This window comes from Megascapheus bottae, chromosome 2 (genome assembly GCF_031878675.1).
Source record: "Megascapheus bottae isolate mThoBot1 chromosome 2, mThoBot2.hap1, whole genome shotgun sequence".
NCBI classification, from domain to species: Eukaryota; Metazoa; Chordata; class Mammalia; order Rodentia; family Geomyidae; genus Megascapheus; species Megascapheus bottae.
The window spans coordinates 30,893,436-30,906,560 of record NC_143510.1 but is presented as its reverse complement, the minus strand read 5'-3'; the positions used below and the strand labels follow the sequence as shown (position 1 = coordinate 30,906,560).

The 13,125-nt window shown below is 40.1% G+C and overlaps 1 protein-coding gene across 11 annotated transcripts in view; it reads left to right on the top strand.

The window, feature by feature from the left end:
* The window catches only part of Cadps (calcium dependent secretion activator), a 406,170-nt gene that overhangs the window by 179,770 nt on the left and 213,275 nt on the right, over positions 1-13,125 (top strand). For all 11 annotated transcript variants that reach the window (XM_090323391.1, XM_090323382.1, XM_090323373.1 and 8 more), the window contains exon 6: positions 3,465-3,586. In XM_090323391.1, coding sequence (XP_090179517.1) covers positions 3,465-3,586 — 122 coding nt within the window. The remainder of the gene's footprint in view (positions 1-3,464; positions 3,587-13,125) is intronic.

The window sequence follows — 13,125 nt, the reverse complement described above, 5'->3', positions numbered from 1 at the left end:
GTCTTGAAGCAGCAGTGCTCAAGGACTTTATAAAGAACCTTATGTAATTTAGGAGGCAGCCTATGTTAGAGTTATAAGGAAAGCAATCTAGTATCATTTCATGGTGAATTGTACATTTTCTTTCCCATTTGGTGTTCCTAGGCCATATAGTAGGCTACATAAATTGACTACATTGTTGTAGAAGAGACTCTTCAAGTTTATTTCAGCACTCTAACGTTAAGAACCTATCAGGTCAAAATGACAGCAGATTGCTCGGCATGTCAATGTATTCTATTATTTCCCCCCACATTTGCTGTGTGTGTGTGTGTGTGTGTGTGTGTGTGTGTGTGTGTGTGTGTGTGTGTGTGTATTCACCCATATGGAAGCTGATTTAGCAGGCAGATTGCTGACCATACCCACACTTTGAACTAGAGTGTTTATGCAATGGAATGCATCATGTACTTAACATAAAATACTATGTCACCTACAATTCCACTCCGCAGTAGAAATGAAAATGTATGTTACCACAAAGACTTGATTCCAACTATTTGTAGTGGCATTGCTCATAGTAATCAGCAAGAGTGAAAATCTAAATGCCCATCAACTAGCACATGAATGAAACTGTGGCATATGAGCACAATGGAATATAATCCATAAAACAAAAGGAAGACCCTGATGTTACATACTGTAGTGTGGAACTACTCTTAATGCAAGAAGCCAGACATGCTGAGTGCCAGTGGCTCATGACTGTAATCCTAGCTACTCCAAAAGCTGATATCTGAAGATCACAGTTTAAAGACAGCCCAGGCAGAAAAGTCTATGAGACTCTCTTATCTCCAGTTAATCAGCAAAGAGACAGAAGTAGAGCTGTGGGTAACTGTAATCCCTCTATATATTACCCAGATAATCAAAAGTAAAATAAAAGAAGTGGAGCTGTGGCTCAAGTAGTAGATCACCAGCCTTGAGAGACAAAACTAAGAACAGCACCCAGGACCTAAGTTCAAAACCCAAACTGAACCCCCCCCCCAAAAAAAATCAGACACAAGAAACCTCATGTAGTATGACCCCACTGATACGATATGTTCTAAAGGCAAATCTACAGAAATAGAGTTTATATGAGTAGTGTCAGAGCCATCTGATAAAAATGACCATAAAAACTTTTATTGAGGAAAGGGAAAATATATAGTGATTGCTATGCAACTTGATAAATCTATAAAGCAGTCACTGAATTATATACTTGAAGTGTGTTAATTATATGATAAATGAAATAGGCCTTGATAAAGGTGTCAGAAAACTAAAGAAATCTTTGGTGGGGCATGGCTCTGGAGTATGTATTTTCGTAAGATCCTTATATGTCTTAGGTAGTTTTTATATACTTTTAATTGGTTTTATTATGTATCCCAGACTAGGCTCAAATTTGCCGTGTAGTCCCAGCTTACCTAAAACTTGTAATTCTCTGGTCCCTGCCTTCCAGTTGATGAGATTACAGGCATAAACCACCACATCCAGCCTCTGAAAAAATGTTCCTCGGGTTTTTAACTGATATATGGGAATTGTGCACATTTATTGGATACCATATGATGTTTAAATACATGTACACAGCGTGTTGTTTTCAAATTAGAGTGAATCTGTCCCTAAAACATTATTATGCTTTCCTGGTAAAAACTTTCAATTTCTTTCTTCTAGCTTTTATTAATATGGTAAAATACGACCCTCAAGGATTTTCTGATTACCCTGGATTTGACAGATCAAGGGAATAGATAATATTTCCGTACATTTAATTAAGAGATGTAAAGACTAATTTTGGAAGACAGTATTAGGATTGATGTGGATTAACCCTAGGTGATTTCTTTTTCTGGGCTCAGTTTGGATTGAGATCCTCACATTAGTGTTTCCACATGTTTTTGGCTGTTGGAGGAGGTGGCATTCAATTAAATATAGAGCTTGCAGGGTGTGAAAAATCATCAGTGCAATTTCACAGAAACTTTCTCAAAAAAAAATAAGTACTTCCACCTGAGATCCTGAATGCTTTTTCTTAGGTGCCTTTGAATCTGATTATTGCCAATTAAAGGTGGCAATTTATTCCCAACTGCCTCTTGTCCTTCTACAGAAAGGCAAAGGAAGAAAGTGGCTTATTGACTTTCTTGGAGATTTTAAGGCTGTGATTTTTCTAATTCTTTATGGATTGTCAATATTATGGAGCTGATGATCTGATATAGAGATGTGGGCAGGCCCTTCCCCCCACCTCCCATGAATATGATCCAGGTAGCTTTGCCTTCTAAACACTCAAGACAGAAAGGCCCCCATGGTCCCAGATACTTTTTCATTCGAACACTAAATTGTACACCAGAACAGAACTGCCATCAAAGTCATTGCACATCTCTTTGTGCATGTGTTTGGGGGCCACAGGGAGATGAGGGAAGGGGATTGTCATCCCATCAAGACAAGCTAGGATTTGGAGGCTGATACAAGAGTTCGTATATACAATTTAGTGAAAAGCACTTAGCAGCAAAGGAAAGGGGTCCAGGGTGCCCAATGGGTAGTTACGAGCATGGGATTGTTCTGAAGAAAAGCAGCAGGTATTTGTAGAATACTGCTTAGGGGCTCACGCTTTACTTTTTTTTAATGCTGAATCCTTCCACACACACCCTCCCCCTAGGGCACTCCTTTGAGGTATTTCCAGATGTAAAAATACAAGCCTGAATGATGTCAATACATCTGCAAATAATTATACTGCTATCGAGAATCTAGAATCAGGACTAGAAGCAAAAATCTTTTAAATTACAAACTGTATACTGTTCCCACAATGCTATCCCTTTCTTCCTATGTGTATGGTATTAAAACAGAGTCCTCTGTTAGTATCATCTCTTTGGACCATCATGTGGCAGCCATAGGATACATATAATCATCCCCGCTTTGCAGACAAGAAAACTGAGGCCTCTGCGGGTGTGAAAGAGAATGAAGCATCTTTAACATCAAGTAATTTGCCCAGTGTCACATGAATCCTGTGTCCTGCTTATTGGCATCGCCATGAAAATGATTGAAAATACAAGTTCTGTCCCCAGCCAAAGTATGGTCAGAATCTCTAGGGATAGAGTTCAAAAATCTGGCTTGACAAGCTCTACAAGGGGTGTCCTCAGTTCAAATCCTACTACTGAAAAAAAGAAGAGTGATTTATAGTAGAAATGGAAAAACAATGCTATTTGTTTAACGTGGAAAGAGCAACCTACTTCCCACTTCCTGTTTGTTCTTAAAAGCATCTGAATTAGTAGGCCTTGTTTTTACACTTCGGAGGCCAGAGCTGTGTTGTGAGCAATTGCATCTTCATGCTAGATTGGACCCAGCATGACTAGTACGACCCAGGTAGAAGCCATCCCAAACCCTGTTGGCTTTCTTTGTGACTTCTTCTCATCTGTTTATTTTCCCCAGAGTGAAGCTGTCTTTGGGACTCTAGCCATAACTGCATCCTGTGTGATTGTTTCCAGGTGGTGATTGTGGAGGTCCAAGGACTCAAATCCTTGGCTCCAAACCGCATTGTGTACTGCACGATGGAGGTGGAAGGAGGAGAGAAGCTCCAGACTGATCAGGCGGAGGCTTCTAAACCAACGTAAGTGATGCTCTCCGTGGTGCCTTTCACAGACGTTTCCGTGTTCACCAGCTCCAAGAAAAAGGGCAGATTTTCCCAGAAGGCCTGGGAGACATAGGGCTTGTTTATTTAGCAAAGAAACTGACTGGAATCCGCTTTCATTTGGCAGCCAGGACTCCGGCTCTCACAAGGCTGGTATTTGAAGGGAAGCTGTCTTTCTAGTCTTTAGTCAAATTGTGGAGAGGGGGAAATGAAAATGGTCACTCTTGTCTTGACACGATCACAGTGTCTTGACAGATATCAGAAAACTAGTCTCAAAACTATCTAATTGTAAATACAGCCACCCCTCTGTTTCTGTGAGTTCCCAGATCAAACCTACTGTAGATCAAAATCCTTCCCTTAATATGTCTGTACTGAACATATGCAGACTTCATCTCTTATTAGTATCCCTTAAATAATACTCTTAACACTTCTCATAGCATTTGCATTGCACTAGATATGAGTAGCCTCTAGATTAAAGTACATGAAGACTGTATATAGATTTTATGTAAATACTATGCTAGTTTATATCAATGACTTGAATATCTATAGATTTTGGTATCCATGTGAGATAGAGGAAATCCAAGGACCAATCTCCCATATATACAAAGTACAACCACAATTGTAAATGCAGAGAAAGAGTGCTTTAAGAGGAGCTATCAGGAGGACATGAACTACCCTGTAAGGGTAATAAAATCAGAATAAGCCTACTTTGGAACACATGAACCACTTTAATTATAAAGATGGAGTAAATTGCTCATGATCTACTAAGTCTGGCTATGTGGAATGGAAGCATTCAAAGTAGACAGGCAGGGCTAGAGTTTGAAGAATGAGATATCCCTCATGATGCCATGGAGGCAGGTTGTAGGCATTCCAGAAAGCCAGGGTAGGCCACAGAAGGGAAAGCATGGATAGATAATTGCTTTGCCAAGATCATTCTGTCAGAAGTGGAAAGGACCTAAGGTGATACAGATGGGTTAGGATCCTGGGCAGTGCTTGATAAGAGCCATATGCTTTATTTTAGTTCATTTGACGTAGTAGACTCTCAGGCCTCAAAAATTCATGAATGATTGCTGTTCCCTTCTCTCCCCACCCACTGCCTCTCTCCCTTCCTTTCTTTCATCCTGGAATCCAGCCTAAACTAATGAGCATCTTTTGGGTTAGTGTTAATTCATAGGAGAGTCATCAAAAGGGTAACCCCTCTCACCAGCTCCCTGCCTGTCTCCCCTCCCAAGCATTCTGAACTGTTTGGCAGAGCATGAATAACTTACCAGGGTGTTCAAACAAAATAGTTCAAAGGAAGCCCTCAATGTTTCGCAGTCTAGAGAGAGGCTGGGGGCATTGTGTGGCTTCAAGTGGTTCTTTTAGAATCCTAGAAGCCAGACAAAATTAATGAGAGAATGTGTATGCAGGAAGAAATAGAAACCCACAGAACTCCTCATCCTCCCCTCCTTTGTAAAACTTGGCCCCACACTGACAACACACGCACTTTCTTTTTCACTGGCAGTGGATGAAATGTCCCCTTTACCTTGATGCTGGTGTGTCACACAGACTTATTTCAGTGTTCTTTGTTTAAAATGTGTGGTGACAGGGGGAGGGAACCTATTTGATGTGTGTGCGAGGGTTGTAAGACGTGGGGCCCACTGTGGTGTCATAAGATAAAGAAGGAGAAAGCTCTGCTCCTTCCAACATGCTGTTGTTGCATCCAGAATATTTTACCTTGAAAAGTCTCAGTTGCCAGTGTTAAGTAGTGAACTGATTTTCATGTGTTTATGAATTTTTTAAAAGAGTTTTGTGGGGCCAGGAGTTTGGCCTAGTGGTAGAGTGCTTGCCTAGCATGCATAAAGACACAGGTTCAATTCCTTGGTACCACATATACATAGAAAAAACCAGAAATGGTTCTGTGGCTCAAGTGGTAGAACTCTAGCCTTGAGAAAGCCCAAGGACAGTGCTCAGGCCCTGAGTTCAAGACCCAGGAGTGGCAGAAAAATAATAATTTAAAAAAAGAAAAGGTTTTTGGGGGCCGGGAGTTTGGCCTAGTGGTAGAGTGCTTGCCTAGCATGCATGAAGACCCAGGTTCAATTCCTCGGTACCACATACATAGAAAAAAATGCCAGAAGTGGTGCTGAGGCTCAAGTGGTAGAGCTCTAGCCTTGAGAAAGCCCAAGGACAGTGCTCAGGCCCTGAGTCCAAGCCCCAACTGGCAAAAAAAAAAGAGAGTTTTTGTGTTACAAACAAATATAGACTATAGGTGTGTATGCACTTGAAATGTTCGTATTTCATTTGAATATTTACACATCCATATATGTGCTTTACCATATCCTTGCCCGTAAACACCTCACACAAAAGCATTTTGCTTCTCTAACAGAAAGCACGTGCTTTTCATACTTCCTTTACCAGTATTACCAAATCCCTGCAGCTGGCTTGTTGACTTGTTTGTTTAATACATTCCAGTTGCAAGCTACGTGACTAGGTGCAGTTCAGCTCAATTTGTCGTAGCTACCTAGGGTGCCGAACTGAGAAGTTTTCTCAAGCAAAATCTGTGTCTGGAGAGAAAAAAACTCAACCATCGACTTAGGATGTCTGCCATGAGATTGGAAAAGGGGCACTCAGTGTCCTGTGTTGGATCTGCAGTGCCCCGCTTGAGTCTTAGATCTCAGGTTCCTGAGTACCTTTGATTACAGGCATGCACCACCAATGCTTACAGAGGGCATTTTAACTTGGTTCTAGCAGGTGTTTCCCAGCTCGGAACCTTCTGTAAACAGCAACTGCTGTTTATTTGTGCAGCACTGCCTGACCCCACTGTGGTAGCTCTCATCCTTGGCTGCAGGTCCTACTCTGTCTTTTTACAGCAGTAACACAAGGTTTCCTCTTCAAAGAAATATATACTACCATTTTTTTTTGCCAATCCTGTGCTTGAGCTCAGGGCCTGAGGACTGTCCTTGAACTTTCTCAAGGATAGAGCTCTACTGGAGTCTCACTCAGCACCACTTCCAGCTTTTTTTCTATGTATGTGGTACCGAGGAATCGAACTCGGGTCTTCGTGCATGCTAGGCAAGCACACTACCACTAAGCTAAACTACCAGTCCATTGCTACCATTTTTTAAATAAGAGAGAAGTACTTTAAATAAAATATTTTAAGTAAACAATAGCACAGGTGGTATCTGATATGATCTCAAATAATCTTCAGAATATCTTGTGTAATTCTGAAATGTATACAAGGTATAGGATGGCAGAGATGAAGAAGTTGGCAGGTAAATCACTGTCAGTAGAATTGATAGAAAAAAAAGCTTACATATTCCCTGAGCTGATATTCTACAGAAATGACTATCTCTTCTTGGTTGACTTGTACAGAATTAAGTTACCTTCTAAACACAGCATGCCCTGCGGATCAACTTTCAGAACATGTAAATAATTTTGCTGATAAGAAAAGAAGCTTAAATTAACAACCCAGTATTAAAACCAAAGATTTCACCTGGCATTTGATTATTTAACAAGTTCATCATTCCATGACAAGCCATGGACTTCATGACATATGGATTTTATTATTGCCAGGAAGTAGAGAACACAATTAGGTGATTTCTTGCCATTTTCAAAGGGAATGAGGAAAGAAAATGTCCTAACTGGAAATTTTTGTCATAGCCTTAGTGTTTTTTCCATGACAGTACATTAAAACAAGAGACATAAAAAGAAAGAAAAAAGCAATGGCTTTCTATAACATTGTTCTACTATGACATGTAGTATTTGTCCTAATGGCACAATGCAAAATGTACCCAAATTATTATGCCCAAATTATTCATGGAAATGGAGTTCTGTTAACTTGCCCCCACAGTAAATCAGTTACAAAATCAGAAAAAAAAGAAAGTTGTGCCTTCCAACTGTTTGTCTTTCACATCATCTTCTTCATGATAGTACTTCCTTTATTCTTTCACCAACATTGTTTCCTGTGTACTGGGGCTTAGAATAGTTTACGTGGAAGTAGGATATCTTCCCTGAATGTCTCCTCTTAAATGTGGGTGTATATGAGTAATGGGAAAGGGTGGGCATTCATATTCCTTCACTAGGTGTACAGGGAATGCTTTCCTTGTATCCAGTTAGTGCAAGGAGCTACAGCTGTAAATAATACATATCCAGGCTTGGCGTCTGAACATCTTAATAAAGAATACAGGCAATATATGAATGAATGAGTGAAAGTTACTAGCTTAGCTTGTGCATTCAAAGAAATGAGCAGTCTACTCCAGTGTCCAAGGCAGTCTTGCTGGAGGGGATACTGCTTGAATTGGTTCCTAAAGGTTGAGAAAAGAACAAACCATTCAAAGAGTCATGGGTAATCCATGATTAGAGAAGCATTCTCCATGCTGCAAGGAGAGGAGACAGCAGGCACACAGGCTTCGAGCTAAGAAGAGGCTTGACCCAGAAGGAGAGCAATGCAACTAGAGATTAGTCAGTGGATGGAAATACTTTCTTTCAGAAAGAGCCTAAAGAACATAGTATAGCCAGAAAGTTCAAGGCCTTGTGGACTTTTACAGCTTGTAAGCTTTGATTTAGGACCTGAAATAAGCCATTGGAGATTCTTAAGCCAGATTGGATTTCCTTCTTGAAACTTTGAAGCACCTTTAATGACCCAAGTAAATTTAAAATCATAGGTACACTGGTCAGTGCATATTTACTGAACACACACTCTTTTTCCAGGCATTTGTATTGTTAGAGTGAGGAATAAAATGATACAGATGTGACCTTTGCAGTTATAGAGCAATAGAGAAAAGCTGAATAGAAAAGTAGAAGTACCTGGGTGCAGAGTAACAAATTCTCCATAAACCACTACAGGTTTTGAGAACTTCAAAAGCTATTGCATGAAATGGATACAGTTCATTTCTCATCTTCCCTCTGCCACATGCCATGCTCAAGTTCACAGTGCAGAAGACATTTATGTGGGCTGTGCAATGTAGTGGGAATTCAGGTACAATCTGTCTTGTTTTTCCTACCTGAGGGAAAACTTAGTCTCTTTCAGGGTTAATTAAATCACCCAGGTTAAAAATTAACGCTGATCTGGAAATTCAACTTTGCAAGGCTTTTAGAAGACATGTGCATTGAAAGGAAGTAAAATTATAATCATAGTTGGAATGCTCAGACGACTGTCCAGACTAAAAAACCAGAAAGCCTGGACCAAAAGCCCCAAAGTTTGTTTAAGACTAGTTTGTATTTGTTTGTCAGCAGGGGAGGAATAATCTGGCTAGTAAAGCAATGGACTATAAAGTAGATGGTATTGGTTGCTAAGGAATAGGCTTTGGAGAGAGAGTTTTGTGCTCTGCTGCTAACTCCATCATAAATGTCCAACCTGTCTAATATGTCACTGAGCTTCCCAGTTCCCCTACATTCTGCTAATGGACTGTTCTATAAGTCTCAACTATCCATCCTCCTCCCATCCAACTTAGAGGAAAAGCCATAATGAAAGAACTTGAGGCAATTTTTAGAAACTGCAACTCTAGGAAATTGGAATTGGTGTTTGTAGGCATTTTAGAATTGGATGAACAAGTAGTAGCAGAATTTGATAGTTAGATGTTGAGACTCCATCCCAAAAGGTAAACATTCCATAGAATGACATGACTAATCTAATATTTGGTAGATATAAAATAAGGATGTACATTTAAGTATTATTTTATAACTAGATGCCAGTGGTTTACACCTGTAATCCTAGCCATATAGGAGGCTGAGTTCTGAGACGCACAGTATGAAGCCAGCCTTGGGCAGACAAATCTAGCTCTTATCTCCAGTTAGCCAGGAAAAAAAGCTGGAAATGCAGCTATGATTGAATTGGTGAAGTGATAAAGCACTAGCCATGAGCCAAAAAGAAAAGAATAGCAACTAGTCCTTGAATTTAATCTTCAGTACTAGCACAATAATTAATGGTTACTTAGCAGAGAGAAAGTATAAAGGAATGTCATAGAGTTGTTTCCCTATAAGAATGAGATGCCATTTAGAAAATTAATCTTCATAATGGTAAAATAAGAGATGCTTGCTTTAGGCTCCTCACATATGAAAGTAGTACCAAGTCAGTAGCCAGAGAACCACATCCATGCACTGGTTGTTATGCCAATTGGGTGGGCATTAGCGCAATGGTCCTCATTCTCTACACTTCTACAAAGACTGAATTCATGCATTGGAAATGCTTAAAACATTGGCCTGGAGTTTGGCCTAGTGGTAGAGTGCTTGCCTAGCATGCACAGAGACCCAGGTTCAATTCCTAAGTACCATATACATAGAAAAAGCCAGACGTGGTGCCGTGGCTCAAGTGGTAGAACTCTAGCCTTGAGAAAGCCCAAGGACAGTGCTCATGCCCTGAGTTCAAGGCCAAGGACTGGCAAAAAATAAACTGTGAACTACACATGGATTTAAAAAAAGAGAGAAACTGCTTAAAACAATGCCTATCACATAGTAGTCCTGTTGCCTGTTATAATCTTTGTCTGGAAGGAGGAAAGATAGAAATGAAAGATAGTCTGCGTCTATTAATCATTAACATTGACAACACTTCCTGTGGACTTAGTGCTATGTTAAATCATCATTTAATGTCCTACCAAAACTTATGAGATAGGTACTTGATAGTCCCATTTTATTGATGGAAATACAAATACAAGATCCAAAAAAATCTAGATGAGTTTGTCAGAAGTTGCACAGATGAGAGCTGAACCAGAAACCAAACCCAAAGATTGTACTTTTGTCATATTCTGCAACCTTACCTTTCTAAAAGGTCACCCAAAGAAAGTATTTTAACTAGCACTGAACTAACAGATAACCCATAAAAACTTATTTCCTTTCTATATATGCCATTATTTGAGGGTTCACATACCACCGTGTGTTTTATGTTGTGATGCTTATGCTGTCCCTTACACCAGCACACGTGTTACACATAACAGTTGTCCCACTTAAAATCTAAGTGCCTGGGTGCCAGAAGCTCACACCAGTAATCTTAGCTACTCAGTGGACTGAGATCAAGGCTCACAGTTGGAAAGTAGCCTAGGCAGGAAAATCCTTGAGAATTTTAACTCCAATAAATTATCCCGCTGCTCCCCCCCCCCTCAAAAAAATGCCAGAAATGGAGATAAAGCTGTGTCTCAGAATGGTAGAGTTCAGGTCTTACCAAAAAGAAGATCAGGAACAGTAGTTGATCCCTGAGTTTAGACCCCAAGATCAGTAAAATAATAACAACAACAAATCTAAGTGATAGGTATTGAAGGGGCAGATTCTATTTGGTTACATGTTTAATGGACCTGGGAGTGGTCTTAGCTTGTTCTGTCACCGACTTGGTAACCTTGGGCAAGTAAGCTCTCTTCACTGAACCTGTTTCTCCGAATTTGAAAAGGTGACAAAAACACAGCATGTCCTGAGGGATTGTTGAAATCTATGTGGTCATTGTTAATCGCTGAGGGAATTGATTGGCATATTGTAACCTCTCAGGAAATAGTAATAATAACGAAATAACCCCTCTGGATTTACTAAATCCCTTGGGGTACTATTAAAATCAGTAACTTCTTACTATATTAGAGGAGAAAAATCTGCAAAAATGTAAGCCTGGTGCCAGTGGCCTCTAGTTGTAGCTATTCAGGAGACTGAGATTCGGGGATAGCAGTTCAAACTCAACCATGGGCAGGAAAGTTTGTGAAACTCTTATCACCAACCAACCAACCACCAAAAATGTATAAATAGAGCCTATAGCTCAAGTGGTATAGTGCCCGCCTTGAGCAAGAAAAAGTCAGTGTCCAGGTCCTAAGTTCAAGCCCAAGTACTGATACACACACGCACATGCAAGAAAAAGTGACAGTATGGCCTTGAGTGATAAAACTCAAGGAAAGTACCCAGCTTTGAGTTCAAACCCTATGACCAACAAAACAAAAAAGAAAGGAAAAAAAAACTGGAAAAAATCCTCCAGATCTTTAAACTCAACCTTCAGTTTAACTGCAAATCAAATAGGTCCTGTGCGCCAATGGAGAACCAAGCTTTGTGGCTACCATGTTTGTTCAGAGCCAAGGATCTACACTTAGGATGACATTGACTTGAAGATACCAGAGTTGTTTCTCAGATATGAACAAATCACATACGGCAGAGTACCCCTTTGGATTATCAAGTCATATTCAGAGTCACATGCCCAGTAGACTAGCTCTCCACCTGTACCTTCTTTTACTTTCATCCTCATCATAGCTGTCAATAATCAAATGTTAGTGTTGCCTGGGTAATGTTTTATATGAATTTGTAAGTTTCTTATTTCTTTCCATGCTTTCCATGCTGTAAACTCACCTCACTATAAGGATAGAGATGAGTGTGTGCCCCCTGGGAATGACAGAATTTCTTGGTTAATTCCAAATCTTTTTATATATTTTTATTGTAACTAATAGAAGTGTTACAGTTATATTCGCTTCACACACATTGATATCCCTTCTCATGTTTTTGTCCTCATTTTCCTCCCCGTACCCCTCCCCCTCATCTTGTTTCCCCCTTCCCTTTCCTATTTCAAATAAATGTATAAACATATATACAATATACCAGATTAAATGGTAAGATACTGTAACAATATGAGAATAACCAAGGGACAACAAAAGAGATCAGAAATAACATAGTACAATAAGAAGAACATTCACTCATTATATAGCTCTTGTTTCCATGTCCTGGAGGACCTTTCATTTGACCTCATCCTATATGGCCTTATGTATCTAGGTTTTGAGCTATTGTAATCCTCTGCTAGGAGAGTCCAAGGTTTGTACTAACTATTACAAATGAGGGAAACCATTGAGCCTGTTCCTTTGGGTCTGGCTTACTTAATATGATTTTTTCCAAGTCTTTCCATTTCCTTACAAGTGGGGTGACATCGTTCTTTCTGATTAATGCCAAATCTTTAGGGTATTTAGAAATGATCTAGATATCTAACCATCTTGTTTAAATTTCTGTTTAGCAATTTTCTATCTACTGCATCAAGTCACGCAACCTATTTCTAACCCAAGAGCATAATAGGATTGTTTTCCATGGAATAAAATGTAGCACAGCTTGGAACCTAGAAAATGTCTCTCCCTCTCTCTCCTCTTCCACTCCCCCTCCTCCCTCTCCTCTCTCTCTCTCTCTCTCTCTCTCTCTCTCTCTCTCTCTCTCTCTCTCTCTCTCTCTCTCTCTCTCCATTTCATACTTTCAAAGTGACCCCAGAGAAAACAAATCTCTGATTTGCCTACCTATTCACTAGGTGAGCCAGGCAGCTTCTGGAAGAACTCAGTACACACCTTCAGTCACCTGGGATCGGCACTTGTCCCTGTGCTGGCCACAGATCTTTGTAAATCCTGGATAGAATCAGATCACAAAGAACTACGGCCTGTCTCCTGTCCATGCAGTCACTCATTCTTCCACTTATCTCAGGTATCCAAATGACTCCTCTGTGACCCGCGCTGTGCCCTCATAGTGCTATCGTACTCCATGTAGATCAAGGCCATGACCCCAGCCTTGTAAATGCCTACAATCTACTGATACAATCAATTGGTGAG